Below are 17,318 nucleotides of genomic sequence, written 5' to 3'. Positions count from 1 at the left end.
ATATATGAGAATATGAGCCTTATTTAAGAATATGAGCCTTATAAAAGAAATGAGCCTCAGTTTCTTCCTTCATGAAAAGTTGAAATAGACTAGGGCGCCTAACACGGGCTATAGGTGTGCTGGTCTGCGAGAGGAGCCTCCAGGCAGCCCCTCCTGCGTGAACTGCCTCTTCCCTTCCCTGTTCTTGGGCGGCTGTACAACGTCATCATTTTCTATGTGAACACTGCGGGGAAAGGTTGGGAAGGCCTAATTAATAAATGATCTCCACGTCCCATCCAGCTCTAGCGTGCTGTCACTGTACCTCCAATAAGTCAACATCCTTCGCATCGGCAACATGGACAGTGACAACAAGGCAAATAGAAAGAACCTCCGTTCTACAAAAAGAACTATAACAGATAATGAAAATGATAGGAACATTCCTATCATTCTAAAAGCTACTTTTATGGAAAGCACATTTAAAGTACAAGATAAAAAAGTTAAATAGAGGGGCTGGCCCCATGGCTGAGTGGTTAAGTTCGTGCACTCTGCTTTGGCAGCCTGGAGTTTCACCGGTTCAGATCCTAGGTGTGGACAGGACACTGCTCATCAGGCCATGCTGAGGCGGCGTCCCACATAGCCCAGCCAGAAGGACCTACAACTAGAATGTACAACTATGTACTAGGAGGCTTTGGGGAGAAGAAGAAGAAGAAAAAAAATGGAGTGGCAACAGATGTTAGCTCAGGTGCCAATCTAAAAAAAACATATATACATATTTTTTTAAAAGTTAAATACATTTTAAGGCAAGCTCTCCTAGCAAAACGTCTTTCTGAGGCAGACTGAAATGAGAGCTAAAGTCATATATATTATGGCTGAAACTGTAGCTGTTAGCAAATAGGAGAATGGACATGGCAATTAGGGATAACATGGACATGAACAAGGACACGAAAATGCCATCAGGAAATACATATTTCCAATAAGCAGTATAAAAAACGGTGCAAAGGGGGCTGGCGTCGTGGCCAAGTGGTTGAAGTTCCACACACTCTGCTTTGGCAGCCTGGGTTTGGGGGTTCCAATCCAGGCATGGACCCACTCCACTCATCAGCCATGCCATGGAGTATCCCTCTTACAAAATAGAGGAAGATGTGGATGTTAGCTCAGGGCTAATCTTCCTCAAGAAAAAATTAAAAAGAAGAAGATTGGCAATGGATGTCAGCTCAGGGCAAATCTTCCTCATAAAAACAAAAAAGAATGCAAAAAACATATAAAATAAAAAATTTAAAATTTGCCCCATCCTTCCTCCAATGGGTATGAAGATATTAAAACACATTTTTTAAAATTTTTATTTTTTTCGGATGTACATCATATTTCAAATTCTGGATACATTACATCATGTTCACCACCCGAACACTAATTATAGTGCATCCCCTCACATGTGACCCTAATCACCCCTTTTGCCCTCCCCCCCCTTCCCCAATGGTAACCACCAGTCCAATCTCCAATGCTATGTGTTTGCTGTTTTTTTTTTTTGTCGTTTTTATCTTCTACTTATGAGTGAGATCATATGGTATTTGACTTTCTCCTTCTGACTTATTTCACTCAGCATAATACCCTCAAGGTCCATCCATGTTGTCACAAATGGCTGGATTTCATCATTTCTTATGGCTGAGTAGTAGTCCATCGTGTATAAATACCACATCTTCTTTATCCATTCGTCCCTTGATGGGCACCTAGGTTGCTTCCAAGTCTTGGCTATTGTGTATAATGCCACAATGAACATAGGGGTGCAAGTATCTTTATGTCTTTGTGTTTTCAAGTTCTTTGGATAAATACCCAGAAGTGGAATAGCTGGATCATATGGTAAATCTATCCTTAATTTTCAGAGGATACTCCAAACTGCTTTCCATAGTGGCTGCACCTAAAACATATTTATTTTTAAAAATATTGTGTGATTTCTTTTATAGAGGCACGGGTGGCATACACAAATTTACCTTAGCATTCAAGTGACTTAAAGAATGGTCTCAAATTTATGCTTGGGATAAATTTTTCATTTAAAATCAGTTGTGAAGTACACAGGAGGCAATTATACAATCCTTGCTGCTTTTTATAAGTTTTTAAATGTCCAAAATCAAAAGCTTGCAAGTTCAATTGTGGATTATATCTTTCTAAATTTTAAAATGTTTAGATTTTATGTGAAGTGTATAACTGAATCCCGAGTGTGTAATTTCAGCCTGGTTAGTTATGTGTCTATCCTTTCAGTGCTCTTACTTCAATAAGAGAAATAAAAAGACTCAATTCAGCATAGTGTAGAGCAGTGCTCCTTAAACTTTACTCACATACAAATAGCCCAGGGATCTCCTGAAATTGCAGATTCTGATTCAGCATATCTGGGGTGGGACCTGAGAAGGTCTATTTTTAACAAGCGTCCAGGAGATGCTGATGTTGCTGGTCTAGGACCATACATGAAGAGCATAGCTAGAAAGCAGTGGCTCTCAAACTTAGGTGCATGAGCATTACCTGGAGGGCTGTTAAATCAGATTGTTGTTTTTTTCCCAGGCACCCGCCAGGGTTTTGAGTTAGAAGGTCTGAGGCAGGGTACCAAATTCTGCATTTCTAACAAGTTCCTGGGGGAGGCTGATGCTGCTTGTCTGGGAACACACTTTGAGAACCACTGCTGTCAAGGAAAGAATACTAGATTGTGAGAGAGAAAACCTGGATTTAGCCCCAGCTCTGTTACTAACTGGCCCTGTGACTCTATCAGGTAGAAATGTATTTAGCTGCAATTAACAGACCATCCAATTAACAGTAGTTTAAACAAACAGTATCCGGTTTTCTCACTCGGTAAATCCAGACGTGGGTAGTCCAGGGTTGAGGCACCTATTAGGAAGCCATCAAGGACGACACCTGACCTTTCCATCTTTGTGTTCCACCATCACTAATGTGCAGCTTTTGCGCTCATAGGCACGAAACGGCTGCTGAATCAAGCTCCAAGTAGAAGGAAGGGAGCAGAGCAAAAGGGACAGGCACATCCAGCTGCATTTGCCCTTTTGAAAAAGTTTTCCCAGGAGTCTCACTCCATGACTTCGGCTTATATCCCACTGGCCAGAACTGAAGCAACCACAGGCCAATCGTTGGGAGGTGACTAGGGAGAGGGGGTTGGACTCACCAACCAACATTGTCTACCACAGTGACCTCAGATATAGACACAGGTCTTACTGTAATAGCAAGACTACAGAAGCTCCAAAACCTCAGTACATATCTCAGCTCCCTGAACCCGAGTCTCCTCATGCATAAAGTGTACGAGATGCGCTACCGGCATCTGGGGCAGGACAATTAATCACTGTGTGGGAGTATCCTGTACACCGCAGACTATTTAGCATCTCTGATCTCTAGGTACCAAATGCCTGCATCTTCCACCCCATCATTGTGATAAAACCAAATGGGCTTCTGCCGGTTTGCAAATGCCTCCTGGTTGGGGTGGGTTCTGGGGAGGGGACTATCTTCTGGGATTGGAAACTGCTGTGCTAGATCATGTCTGGTCCAAAATTGTATGATTCTCTCTGGCCTCTTTAATAAGGGCTAGTTATTTTTTTTTTCTTTTAAAGATTGGCACCTGAACTAACAACTGTTGCCAATCTTTTTTTTTTTCCCTGCTTTTTTCTCCCCAAATCCCCCCAGTACATAGCTGTATATTTTAGTTGTGGGTCCTTCCAGTTGTGGCCTGTGGGACGCTGCCTCAACATGGCCTAATGAGCAGTGCCATGTCGGCGCCCAGGATCCGAACCAGCAAAACCCTGGGCCACCGAAGTGGAGCTCGCGAACTTAACCACTCGGCCACGGAGCCGGCCCCAGGGCTAGTTATTTTTTGAAGCCCTGGCTACACAGCTGGAGCATGAGTCCCCATTCTCCACTTCGTGGTGGGTAGGCATTCTTTTATCTCCTTATTGCTACTTTTAAACAATTACTATTCTACCTTCTTGAAAAGGCCCTCCTCCTCCTTTGAGGCACATGTTACCCACCGCCACACTCTTCTACTACTTGTTCCAATGATCTACCTGCTTCCAATCACTCTTCCTCATTCTCCACACTTTCCTCTCCACTCTAAGCCTTACCTTCATCCGGGGTGGCTTTTGCATCCATATGGATGGTGCTGACTGGACTGGCTGTTCCTTGATCTCTTCACCTCCAATGCCGTGTACTATTTCTCTACTTGTCACCCACCCTATGGTCAGACCTCAGCACTGGCCATCCCACGAACTAATCCTTAACCTTAAACTTGACTGGTGCACTCCTGTACCACCACTTCCTGATTCCCTTTCTCCTATTCTTCTTCCTAATGTCGATTTCACTCCAAACTATCAGCCACTTCCTAGCTCCACATTCTTCTTCACTCAGCCTGGACAATCTGATCCATCCCTCCTTTATTCCCTGATCTTCACCTGTCCTCCGGGTAGAACCCCAGCCCTGGATCTAGCTGACTTTCTGCCCTCTGACTCCCATATCCCGGCAGCCCAACACTGCTGGAGACAGAGCACACCCACTCAGACTGTTGCCATGACAACTTGACTTCTCTAACTGCCCCACCCCTCTCCACCCACTGGGCTGGTAGTCCTACTTGGCCTTATCAGCCTCTCTTCTGTTCCCTACCTTTATCACCTCCCCTCTCATTCTCACTCTCAGCAGATAGCTTCACTCCTACTTGACAGTGAAAATAGAAGCCATCAGTCAGAAGCCCAGTCAACTTCCTGCCCCCGACTCCCACCCCACTAAAACACTTATTTTTATCTACACTCATCCTTTCCTCTCATTTATTGTGGGAAAAGTTTCCTTCCTGTAGTTAATCCCTCCACCTGAGCGCTGCATCTCAAAAGCTGCAGCCTCCTCGGGGACTGGGTTCTCAAAATCCCCTCTGTCCCCTCCCTATGTCAACACGGAAGCCTCTCCTCTGTTCTAAAAAGCAGTGTTCCCAGACACTACGTTCCCATTTGCTGTATGTCTTCCTTTCTCTCTTTTCCTTTACAGCCAGAATTCTTAAACTTTTTCACACCACGTTGCCTTTGGCAGTCTGGTGGATAATGTTTTTGAATGCATATAACAATATACAGAGGATGACCGTGAAACCAATTATATTGAAATACAGTTGTTACAAAATATTTTTAAAATTTGTGACTTAGTAATACATGTGCATCTTTATTTTTGTGTGTCCTTATTACTGCATTAAATAAGATCTTGAAGTGGGTCTGATGACTCCCACATTTTTAAGTAGTGATGATTATAAAAAATATTTTACGACATCTGCAGCAACTGTAGTGTGACATAAAAATAGCTGTGATTTTTACAGATGATAAGGTCATGGGCACTGCTAATGCTACTGAAGTGTGATGCCTATAGTCACAATTGAAGGAAAGGCTAAATTTTAGTTAGAAGTGAGTGAAAAATCAAAATTTTTTTTCCCACCCAAGTTCATGGATCCCCTGAATTCTATCCATAGATCCCTTGCAGGGGATCTGTGAACCCCAGATTGAAACCCCTGTTTTTTAAAGTCTCTATTCCCTGCCCACCTCCTTATCTTCCATTCGTGTCTCAATTTTATGATTCCTCAAATGTCCATTAATACAAACTATTATAAGGTAAGTAACCTTTTGCAATCTGGTTTTTATTCTCATGGTCCAGGTCACTATCCTCACCAAAGTCACCAATGGGCCCCCAGATTCGAAGGAGCCTTTTCCATCTCCATCTTACTCCATCTCCCTGCAGCCTCAGATGCCAAATCATTTCCTCCATGGAACATTCTCCTTCCTAGGCTTCTGCAGGATCCTCCTCTATGGCTATGCCTTCAGCTGCAAGTAAAAAAAGAATCCAAATTAAATAGTTTAAACCATCAGGAAAAATATATCCCACATTTAAGAGGTCCAGATAAGGGCAGCTCCAGGGATGATTAATTTGATGGCTCAGGATTGTCATCAGGGACCCAGGTGCCTTCCATCTTTCTGCTCTACTAGCCTCAACAGGATGGCTCATCCTCAAGATGCTCTGTGCACAATTAAAAGACAACTATAGCAGTTCCAGGTGCCATATCCAAACGTGACAACGTGCAGCTGAAGAGGAGAATGTGTCTCTTCCTATATGTCTATTTTTAACCAGTGAGGAGACCTTCCCCAGAAACCCACAGAAGTCTTTCCACTCATCTCATTGACCCGAATTGAATCTATATCCTCTCCTAAATCAGTCTCTGGCAAGGAAATTATGATACCCATAATTGGCTTGGATTAATTAGGATTTACTACTGGACCACTTGGAAGAAGGGTGGAATGCAGAACAAAATCAGGGCTCTGCCAGGAGCGAAGAGGGTGGCCAATCAAACCTCACTCAGACATACTAGTTTTTCTTCTGCTTTTTTGCTGGCTCCTTTATGTTTCTTCGCAATACAATCTTCCTTCTTACCCCTTAAGTATTGTATTCTATCAGGTTCTATTCCAGTCCTCTTCCAATCTAGGACCATCCCACACCACGAATTCTCCCTGAGTGACCCTATTCATGCTGATGGCTTTAACTGCCACTTGAGTGTGGTTGGCTCTCCACATAGCCCTTGCCCCTTGGCTCTAGCCTGTTATATTCTCTCTTGCCTGCTGGACCCCTACTTCCATCTGGATATTCCTCAGGCCTCTCCAACTCCATCTGTGCATACGGGCTCCTCCTGAACTTCCTGTGTCTCAGTAAATGGCCCTACCTTTGTTGCAAGATTGCAATCTGTCAGCTCAGACTCCTCCGTCTCCCTCACTCCCATTACATGTTCAGTGCTCTTGAATGCCTGCATGACTCTCTCCACTCAGTGTCTCTAGAATCTGTCCCCTCCTTTCCATCCTTGAGCAGGGTCCTCCTCATTTCAGGCCTGGCTAGTAACCTTGCCTCTTGCTCCAGTCCAGCATGCCTCTCTCACTGATGCCAGAGGGATCCTTCTAAAACGCAGATCAGATTCTGTCCCAGCCCCATTCGGGATCTTTCAGCGGCTTCCTATTCTGCAAGGCACATCCAGGTCTGGTTCCTGCTGACTTCTCCAGTTCACTGCTTGAAACTTTCCTCTTTCACCCTAAACTCAACATGCCATCTCCCACATCCAGCCTGTACACATGCTGCTTCTTCCACACCATAACCCCCTCAACACACACACATACACACACTTTTTTTCCCTTCACATGCACTCAAAATTACTTTCATTTTGGGCCAGCCCCAGTGGTCTAGTGGTTAAGTTCAGCGCACTCCACTTTGGTGGCCTGGGTTCAGTTCCCGGGTGTGGACCTACACCACTCTGTTAGCGGCCATGCTGTGCTGGCAGCCCACATACTAAAAAACACAGGAAGATTGGCACGGATGTTAGCTCAGGACAAATCTTCTTCAGCAAAAAAAAACAAACTTTCATTTTTGTTTTGGCATAAGGGATGAGACCATGTGTATTGTTCTGTAACTTATTTTTGTCACCTACCATGTGTTGGCCACTTTTCCATGCTGATGATAGCTCTACCTTATATTTCTTACAAATGGATCCTTTGATTCCTTAATAGGGATATATGTAGTTTATTTAACCACACCCCTATTGATGGACACATGGACATCTACGTTTTTTCTCCCCATTACAAACACTGCTGCAGCTGACATTCCTGTACATATATCTTTGTGCACATGTCCTACCATATGTATCATCAGGGACAAAGGCGATTCCTGGAAGTAGCATTGCTGGGTCAGAGGTTATATGCATTTTATACATCAAGAGTACTGCCAGTTTACCCTCCAGAATGTATCCATTTATACTACCACAAACAGTGTATGAAAATAGTGTATAAAAGCACCCATTTCTCCGACTCTTCATGAACACTAGATATGATCAATCTTTAAATTTTTGCTCATCTAATTTTTTTGCCTTAAACTTGTATTTTCTGATTACTAGTGAGACTGAGCATCTATTTATATAATTTTATTTATCATGAACCATTTATCCCTTTACTCATTCTCTTCTGAGTGTTTTCTTCTTACTGATTTGTATCCCCCTCCACCTGTCCAGTTCCTACCAGACATTCAAGACTCAGGCCAGGCACCACCTCCTCCAAAAGTCGTGCCCAGTCCTCTGGCCTCTCCCTGCCCCCAACCTCAAGTTAGGACCCCAACTCTTCACTCTGTGCCAACCTTGCTCCACAAGACCATGAGTACTGGGCTCTGTTACTTCTTCCCCAGCCCATATTAGTGTGCCCTGCATACTATAGGTGCATAAGAGAATGAAAGCATGAGTAAATAATCCACAAATAGGATTATGTTAGTCTTATTTCCTTTTTCCTATTCCCTGAGAAAACAATACAGAACAAAACAGCCTGTTTTGTTCTATTTCATAACCAAAATATGAATTTAGCATAACTGCCTTCATTGTTTTCATTTCTCCTTGGCTTCATTTTGAAAGTTAAACTCCCTGGGATCATAGGATTCCAGTCCCGAGACCTGAAGCTGTTCCTCCTCCCAGGCCCTGAGACACACCCTCATCTCCCCACCTCACACCTCTGCCTCCTTACCTCCCAAGACAACAGTGCTCCTGGCATACTGCAGCTCAGGCATCCAGAAAAGGCGAGAAATGAACATGCATACAAAAAAATGTCTTATTTGACCTAGAATGTCCAATAAAGGCTCAGGAGATTTAACAAACTTGTTAGTTCACAAATGCTACATTTATTATCAGAGGCAGACCAAGGCCTCAGACAAAGGAATGCCACATCCCACTACATTATCGTAACCTGGATCAGAGAACACGGAGCCAAGCAGATTAAACGCAACACTCAATAACCAAGCCATGGGTAATGACCCTGAGACCGTGGATGGGAAACCCATGAGAAGGACCATGAACCTTCTGCTCAACCTCAACAGAAGAGTGATCTGAAACTGAATCTGTACGATCATCACAGATAATTAGGTTTTAACTTTTTCAAACTTATTTAAAGCAATCACTCATTTTGCTTTTACCCTGAATAAGATCTTTCATCTGTAGCAACAGCCAAGCTATACTTCAGTTCCGATTGCATCCAGTGATAATAACAGCAGCTAACATTTGTTGGATGTTTACTGTGAGTCAGGCACTGTGCTAGGCGCTCGTGCATCATCCCATTTAACCAATAGGGACAGGTCAGTTCTCAGCAGAAATGGAAAGCACAGCCTGCCAACAACTGGGAGGATTTATGTTCAGCTCTGCTCATGTACATGAGGATCTCAGTTTCTGACCCATTTCTACAGACTAGCAGGAGCCTCCAGCTTGTCAGAGACCGCTTCTTAGAAAAAACTTACATTGCAACTTCTCCAACTCAGACAAATTCACACGTTCTAACCTGTTTGCCTATAAACTGGGATTTGAAGGACGTTTTCCCACTTCTGGGAGACCAAAAGGAGGAGCAGGACACTGTTATTAATCATAAGAAAAGGTTGACATTAAACTTACGTTTTACAAGTGTTCATAAACTGCTTACAGCTTATTATTTTAAAGGAAGTAAACAGCCGTTCCAGACTCAGAAGGAGAGGAGGCCTGGCAAGTTGACTCTCATCTCTGAAGCCTTCCTCCTCACCTGGGCAGCAGCGGGGAGGGCCTGGCAAAGCCTCTGAAGACAGCCAGCTCTTAGGGAGAGCTTCTGTCGGGGGAGGGGAGCCGCGAGGAGCTCTGACCCCACCCTCAAACTTCAAAGGGAGCAGCCAGACCCTCCTTGAAAGAGTGAGGCTCCTGGTCTTCCTGGGGGACGCTCGCATCTTCCGACAGCCCCAGCCGGGCCGGCCGTAGCGGAAGGAAACGGGCCTCCCGCCCCGGGGAGGAATAAAGGGGAGGGAAACTGAGCCGAGGCCGGCGAGGGGGCGGGCGTGGGGCGAGCCAGATCCTTCTAAAGAAGCCCAGAGGATTCCTGGCGGCCAGCGCTGGAAGGCGGCCGAGTTCTCTTAAAAAAAGAGAGAGCGAGAAGAAAACAAAAAAAATTCCTTCTGAGCATGACTCTTGGTGGTGGTGCTTTCGCCAGCGCCTCTGCAGCGGCTCCCAGAGAAAGTCTGCGAGGCGAGGCGGGGACAGACAGACAGCCCAGTGGAGCGGAAGAGCGGCCAGAAGCCGGCCCACTACGGAGCGGGGGCTTGGAATGTTCCGGGGGTGGGGGAGACTGCACCAAGTCTTCGAGTCTTCAATAATTGGTTCAGAGACAATTGGCCATCCATATGGAAAAGATAAAGTAGATCCCTATCTTACAGCAGGCCTCCAAATAAGTTCCAGATGAACTAAAGTCCTCCAGGGAACAAGCGAAAGTACTACGGGGCATTTGGAAGAAAACATAGAAGGACAGCTTTACGATACTGGGAGAAGGGAAGGTCTCTTTAACAAGGTATAAAACGTGCAGAACAGAAAGGAAAAGATGGATAACTTTGTCTACGTTAAAATTAAATCTTCTCTATGCCAAAAGACACCATATGCGAAGCATAAAGATAAAGCGATAGACCAAGAGACAATATCTGCAACCCATACAACCAAGAAAAAATTCATAAAACATCTTAAAATGTCTAAAAGAAACAGCCCAATAGAAAAATGGGCAAAGGACATGAACAGACAATTTGGAAAGGTCAGTAACAAAGGAAAATCGAATCAACTTCACTTGTATCATAAGTGGAAATTACAACCATGAGATCCCATTGGGCATCCACAGGACTGACATAAGATCTGGTAGCTCAAGTGTGGATGAGTGTAGGGAAATGAGAACTCTACTGCTGGTAAGAGTGTAAATTGGTACAATCATCTAGGAGAAAATATTTGAAACCTTGTAAAGTTGAAGCTGCTCATGCCCCTGGCAGAGAGATTTTCCTTCATGTTCACAAGCAGACAAGTCTTTTACTTGTTTTTGTTTTGTTTTGTTTTGGTTTTTTGGGGAAGATTAGCCCTGAGCTAACTACTGCCAATCCTCCTCTTTTTGCTGAGGAAAATTGGCCCTGAGCTAACATCCGTGCCCACCTTCCTCCACTTTATACGTGGGACGCCTGCCACAGCATGGCTTTTGCCAAGCGGTGCCATGTCCGCACCCGGGATCCAAACTGGCGAACCACGGGCTGCCGAGAAGCGGAACGTGCGAACTTAACCAGGCCAGCCCCATTACTTGTTTGATGTAACAGGGAGTAAGTGGAAACAATCTAATTGTCCCTGCATAGAAATAGAATAGACTGGTTATATTCATTTATTCATATATTGAAATACCATAAAGCAGTTAAAAGGAACAGGATAAACCTACACGCGTCAACATGGCTAAATCACAAAAATCTAATGTAGGGTGAAAAAAGCAGGTTGCAAAAGGATATTACACGCTGATACCAGTTATATAAAATTTCAAAACAAAAAATATATAGTAAAAATACAAAATCATGCTTGTATGCTTAAAACTTTTTATAATTTAAAATAAAATAGAAACCACAATGAGATACTACTTCACACTCATCAAGATGGCTATTATTTTTAAAAAACCCCAATAACAGAAAGTAACAAGTGTTGACATGCATATGGAGAAATTGGAACCCTTGTGCATTGCTGGTGGGAACACAAAACGGTGCGGCTGCTGTGGAAAATGATATGGCAATTCCTCAAGAAGTTAAACATAGAATTACCACATGATCCAGCAATTCTACTTCTGGGTATATACCCAGAAGAATTTAAAGCAGGGACTCAAACAGATATTCGTACACTGATGTTCATAGCAACATTATTCACAGTAGCCAATTGTTGGAAGCAACCTCATTGTCCATTGACAGATAAATGGATAAACACAAAAGGTGGTATATACATACAATGGAATATTATACAGTCTTAAAAAGGAATGAAATTTAGACATATGCTACAACATGGAGTAACCTTGAGGACATTATGCTAAATAAGCCAGACACAAAAGGACACATACTGTATGATTCCACTTATATGCAGTACCTAGGGTAGTCAAATTCATGGAGACAAAGTAGAATGGTGATGGGCATGGGGAGGGGGGAGCGATATTACTGTCTAATAGGTACAGAGTTTCAGTTTGGGAAGATAACAAAGTTGTGGAGATGAATGGTGGTGACAGTTGCAGAACAACGTGTGTACCTAATGCCACAGAACTGTACACTTAAAAATGGTTAAAATGGTAAATTTTATGTTAGGTATATTTAATTTAAAAAGAGAAATTTAAAAGAAGAAAATTGGCTTGAGCAGAGGCAGTAGAGTAGCTCACCTATCTGTATAGCGCCGCTGACCCCATACACCTGGGACGCCCCTCCTCTCCCCTCCCCTCCCCTCCCCCACAGCCCGTCGCCACCCTGCAGCTCCGGCGTCTTACTGAGCAGGCGCGGAGCTGGGGCCGGGGCGGGGGGGGGGGGGGTGGGGGGGCAGGAGGGGGCGTGGCCTCACTCTGCGCCTGCGCTGAATTCCAGCTGCGACTGCTGTTAGGGAAATGATGCCCAGGTTGGACTCCCTGGCCCGCTGGCCGTGGGGAGGCCCGCACTGCACACGCGCAGACCGAGCACCCGCGTCAAAAGACGAGGAGAACGCGCGTTCCTCGCGTCCTGGGCACCCGGCTGCCGGGCATTCGTCTCTGCCGTGACTCCCGCCAGGCCAGGCTGGCGCGCCCACGTCTGGAGAGCGATGCCCCGGGAGATCATCACCCTGCAGCTGGGCCAGTGCGGCAACCAGAGTGAGCAAGCGAGCGCCGGGCCCCTCCTGTCTCCGGTTCTACCCCTTCGGGTCCCACCCAAGTGCTTGGCATCCTCCAGTCCCCCTTTTCCTTCCAATGAACCCCTTCCCGTACTGCGCATGATGAAGGAACAAGCCCCAGACCAAGAGCCGCGCCTCCAGCCCTGGGCTGTGACGGCTCCCAGACCAGGCGTGTTGGGTGCACCCTCTGAGTGTGGCAGCCTCTGAGCCTAACTTGACTCAGGCATCTTTCCCCATCCCCTAGTTGGGTTCGAGTTCTGGAAACAACTGTGCGCCGAGCATGGTATCAGCCCCGAGGGCATCGTGGAGGAGTTTGCCACCGAGGGCACTGACCGCAAGGACGTCTTTTTCTACCAGGTGCCCCCAGCGACTTGGCCAGGGGTCCTAAAGGGAAGGGCAGCGGCTGGCTTGAGGAGGGAGGGCAGGCAGGAGCCAGAGTTGGGAGGACGGAGGCCTTGGCCTTAGCTGATTTGGCCCCCTCCTGGACTCCCCTTGACAGGCAGACGATGAGCACTACATCCCCAGGGCGGTGCTGCTGGACCTGGAGCCCCGGGTGATCCACTCCATCCTCAACTCCCCCTATGCCAAGCTCTACAACCCAGAGAACATCTACCTGTCGGAGCATGGAGGAGGGGCTGGCAACAACTGGGCCAGCGGATTCTCCCAGGTATCCAGGTGGCTGTCTCAGAGACCCTTGATGTTCCCTCCCCTGGACAAGGCAGGCTCAAGCAGCCTGGGGATATGACCAGATCAGACTGACAATAAATAAGAGACAAAGGGATACCCTAACAAGAGGGACAGTCAGGGAGAGGTTTATGCAGTGTGTGCAAATCATTTAGAAAGTAGCATCTCTGGGTTGAGGGCCACTGCTGAGGCTCTGTTTGAGAGCAGCAGCAGTGCCCCAGGATAGACTTCTTGGTGCTGAAAAGAGATGCTCTGCAGAACCTTCATCCTGACCCTCCCTTCCCATGTCTCTATACAGGGTGAGAAAATCCATGAAGACATTTTCGACATCATAGACCGAGAAGCAGATGGCAGTGACAGCCTAGAGGTGAGGTTCTGCCCACTGAAGAAAAAAAAAAGGCGGCTGAAAAGTGCTGGGGAAAGGTCGGGAGGTAGCGTGAACAGGTCGTGTGATGGGGGCATTCAATTCAAAACTCATTTATTGAGCATCAAATGTGAGATGTTGGGGTAAATAAGGAACAGTTCTTGTCATCAGGGAGATCCTAATCTGGATGGCATCAGCTCCTTCGGCATGAGCCTTCCTTCCCAAGGAGCCTCAGCCTGGATGGAGACACAGGAAGTCTTGAGACACGAGTGTGTTGGGAGTGGGGGATGAGACAAGCCTGAAGCCTCTCCCCCAGATCCCTGGAGACTGCCTCTCCATCTTCCCCATGCAGGGCTTCGTGCTGTGTCATTCCATTGCTGGGGGGACAGGTTCTGGCCTGGGCTCCTATCTCTTGGAGCGACTGAATGACAGGTAAGCCTGTGTTTGGCGAAAAGGCATTAGCCCTAGTTCCCTAGGTAATGTCTTTCTTTCTTGTCACTTTTTATCTTGGACTGGAAGGGCTGCCACTACCCTTTTGAGTCATAGATAGGAACAGAGCCTAGCTACCCAGGGAACATCTTGGAAGCAATAACTCTGGGAGGAGGATTTGCCTAGGGAGAGGAGGGGACCTATAGGGTTTGCTTCTTTAGGCTTATCCTTTTTGGCTCCTGGGCCCTGAAGACTCAGTTCTGCCCTCACCTCTTTTTCATAAGAGCTTGGTGGCACTTGGGAAGGAATGACTCCTGTTGACCCTGGAGAAGGCAGAGATGGGCAGTGATGAGGGGCCTTCCAATTCACTTTGCCACCTTCCCTTTTCCCTCTTCCTCACCCCCAGGTACCCCAAGAAACTGGTGCAGACGTACTCAGTGTTTCCTAATCAGGATGAGATGAGCGATGTGGTGGTCCAGCCCTACAATTCACTGCTCACACTCAAGAGGCTGACCCAGAATGCAGACTGTGTGGTGAGCGTAGGAGGAGGGAGTGGGGGCTTTGGTCTGCCTCCCCAAACCGATGAGACACATACATCCTGCCATTCCCAAGCCCCTCCCCAGAGAACACAGGACCAACAAAGCCATACCTGAAGGCCCAAGTTATGAAATAAGGACCTGACCCCAAGTTGCTTACAGTCTCTTTAGGCAGCCAGACTCTCAACAAAGTGAATACCCCACCTCCCTAAGTGCTCCCACTCTGCCTATTTAATGCCTACTCATGCTTAAATTCTCAGCCCAAGAGTCATTTTCTTAGCAAAACTTTCCCTTCCGCCCAATCAAGGTCAAATTCCTTTGTGCATATTTCAGGCTGTAACTATCCTTTTCTAGTTAATGTCAGTCTCCCTCTCCTAGACTGTAGCCCTGGTGAGGGGGAAGACCATGCCTGTTTTACTCTCCATGGTGTCTCCAGAGCCAAGCACAGTGTGTGGCACATGGAGACACTCAAATATTTGTTTACTGTACTGGATGGTAGAAAGTGTCTCCTGCTGCCCCAGACAGTACTTTTCCTTTTAAATTAACAAACCTACTTCTTGGATTTGGAGTTAAGAGGGGAGCTAAGCTAATAACTTATTTCTCTGCCCCTTTTCTCCTCAAAAAGGTGCTGTGACCCTCTTCTGTCCCCCCAGGTGGTGCTGGACAACACAGCCCTGAACCGGATCGCCACAGACCGCCTGCACATCCAGAACCCCTCCTTCTCCCAGATCAACCAGCTGGTGAGCCCCCACTCCCGGACTCCTTTGGAATAGAACCCCTCCTTGCTGGGGTGCCATCTGGGGAAGGGAGGCCCCCCCAGGCCAAGGCGCATGACATGGCACCCCTGTCCCCAGGTGTCCACCATCATGTCAGCCAGCACCACCACCCTGCGCTACCCCGGCTACATGAACAACGACCTCATCGGCCTCATTGCCTCGCTCATTCCCACACCGCGGCTCCACTTCCTCATGACCGGCTACACCCCCCTCACCACGGACCAGTCAGTAAGAGCAGCCCTCAGTGTGTCAGGCCAGGCTGGCCCTGGGCCCAGCAGGCCCTCAGCTGGCCTTTCTCTTCTCCCTGTGGCCCCAGGAACCGCCTTTTGCAGCCCCCAGAGGCTCTGCACTCAGGGACTGGCCAAGGCTGTAAGACTTCCTTGCTGACTTGCTCTCCCCTTCCCTTGGCCTTTGGCTCCCTGCAGGGCGTGGGCTGTACGGGGTCTGCTTCTGCTCCTGCACAGGGCCATGAGCTTGCTGAGCTGAGGAGGGCTAAGATTCCTGATCCCACAGCAGAGGCTCAGTATAGACCTGAATCGAAGGACACTCCCCAAAGAGACCATACTACCCTGAGTCTGGTGGGGAACTTGTGTTGTCTGCTTCTCTCTGGACTGTGCCCTGAGTGCTGGCCTTGCCCCTGTGGCCCACTCTCCCCTCAGGTGGCCAGCGTGAGGAAGACCACGGTCCTGGATGTCATGAGGCGGCTGCTGCAGCCCAAGAACGTGATGGTGTCCACAGGCCGAGATCGCCAGACCAACCACTGCTACATCGCCATCCTCAACATCATCCAGGGGGAGGTGGACCCCACCCAGGTAGGGGAGGCCCCTTCATTCCACCCCCAGAACCCACAGGGGCAGAGGGGAGGCTACTGTCATCGTGCCTGTGCCCTCCCCAGGTCCACAAGAGCCTGCAGAGGATCCGGGAACGGAAGTTGGCCAACTTCATCCCCTGGGGCCCAGCCAGCATCCAGGTGGCCCTGTCAAGGAAGTCTCCCTACCTGCCCTCGGCCCATCGAGTCAGTGGGCTCATGATGGCCAACCACACCAGCATCTCCTCGGTGAGGCTAGTCTCCTGGTCTTATTTGGCCACTCTGTTCTACCAGCCACCTTCTCATTCTCTGCGTGTCTGTTCCAACTCCCTGTCCTGCACTGGCTCCCATCCTGGAGATTTTATCTCTTTCAGCTCTTTGAAAGTTCCTGCCAGCAGTATGATAAGCTGCGGAAGCGGGAAGCCTTCCTGGAGCAGTTCCGTAAGGAGGACATCTTTAAGGAGAACTTTGACGAGCTGGACAGGTCCAGGGAGGTTGTGCAGGAGCTCATAGATGAGTACCATGCAGCTACCCGGCCGGACTACATCTCCTGGGGCACCCAGGAGCAGTGACTTCCTCCCCACTACTCCCCCTGGAATGTCAGCACAGCCCCCATCATGCCTGGTTCCTCTGACCCCAATTCCCTCACCAACAACCTTTCTAGGCTCATCTCCAGCTCAGGAGCTGGCCCTACTTCCTCCCTTCCATACCCTGACCCTTGATATGCTTGTTGAATCTAATAAAGTAATAAAGCTTGGTTGTGAATATAGTCAGGGCTTGGTTTGTGAATATGGCGGATGACGAAGGGATCTCCATGTTCCCTCCCATTTCCCAGGCACGTGTTGGTAGAGTGGCCTTTACCTGGTCTGTTTCCACTGGCATCCCTCACCTAGAACCAGGCTATTTTACTGGAGTAGCTCTATCTCAAGATCACAGAGGGTTACGGAGGTCTGTTGTCTCCTCAGTGCCTAAGCTCCTGCCCCAGGGCAGATCAGTTTGCCCCAGCCTCCTCCAC

The 17,318-nt window shown here is 47.5% G+C and overlaps 1 protein-coding gene and 1 long non-coding RNA gene across 3 annotated transcripts; one reads left to right on the top strand and one right to left on the bottom strand.

The window, feature by feature from the left end:
• Positions 1–1,305: 1,305 nt before the first annotated feature.
• Positions 1,306–10,079, bottom strand: LOC103550354 (uncharacterized). Of its 2 annotated transcripts, none has more exons than XR_011522994.1 (3): positions 9,449–10,077; positions 5,616–5,816; positions 1,306–1,894 (listed from the first exon to the last, which is right to left on the bottom strand). It is a non-coding gene; the product is annotated as an uncharacterized lncRNA (long non-coding RNA). The 2 variants fall into 2 exon arrangements; XR_011522993.1 differs by having other exon boundaries at positions 1,495–1,894; positions 4,089–5,816; positions 9,449–10,079.
• A 2,281-nt stretch (positions 10,080–12,360) lies between these two features.
• Positions 12,361–17,072, top strand: TUBG2 (tubulin gamma 2). Its single transcript, XM_008519183.2, has 11 exons — positions 12,361–12,686; positions 12,951–13,063; positions 13,206–13,373; positions 13,689–13,757; positions 14,107–14,186; positions 14,590–14,716; positions 15,373–15,459; positions 15,574–15,723; positions 16,155–16,307; positions 16,391–16,552; positions 16,678–17,072. The coding sequence occupies exons 1-11, from the start codon at positions 12,638–12,640 to the stop codon at positions 16,873–16,875; spliced, it is 1,356 nt and encodes a 451-aa protein (XP_008517405.1). The 5' UTR covers positions 12,361–12,637; the 3' UTR covers positions 16,876–17,072.
• The last annotated feature ends 246 nt before the right edge of the window (positions 17,073–17,318 follow it).

Source organism: Equus przewalskii, chromosome 10, assembly GCF_037783145.1.
Source record: "Equus przewalskii isolate Varuska chromosome 10, EquPr2, whole genome shotgun sequence".
Classification (NCBI taxonomy): Eukaryota; Metazoa; Chordata; class Mammalia; order Perissodactyla; family Equidae; genus Equus; species Equus przewalskii.
The sequence above is the reverse complement of the archived record's forward strand: the minus strand, read 5'-3'. Positions and strand labels throughout refer to the sequence as shown.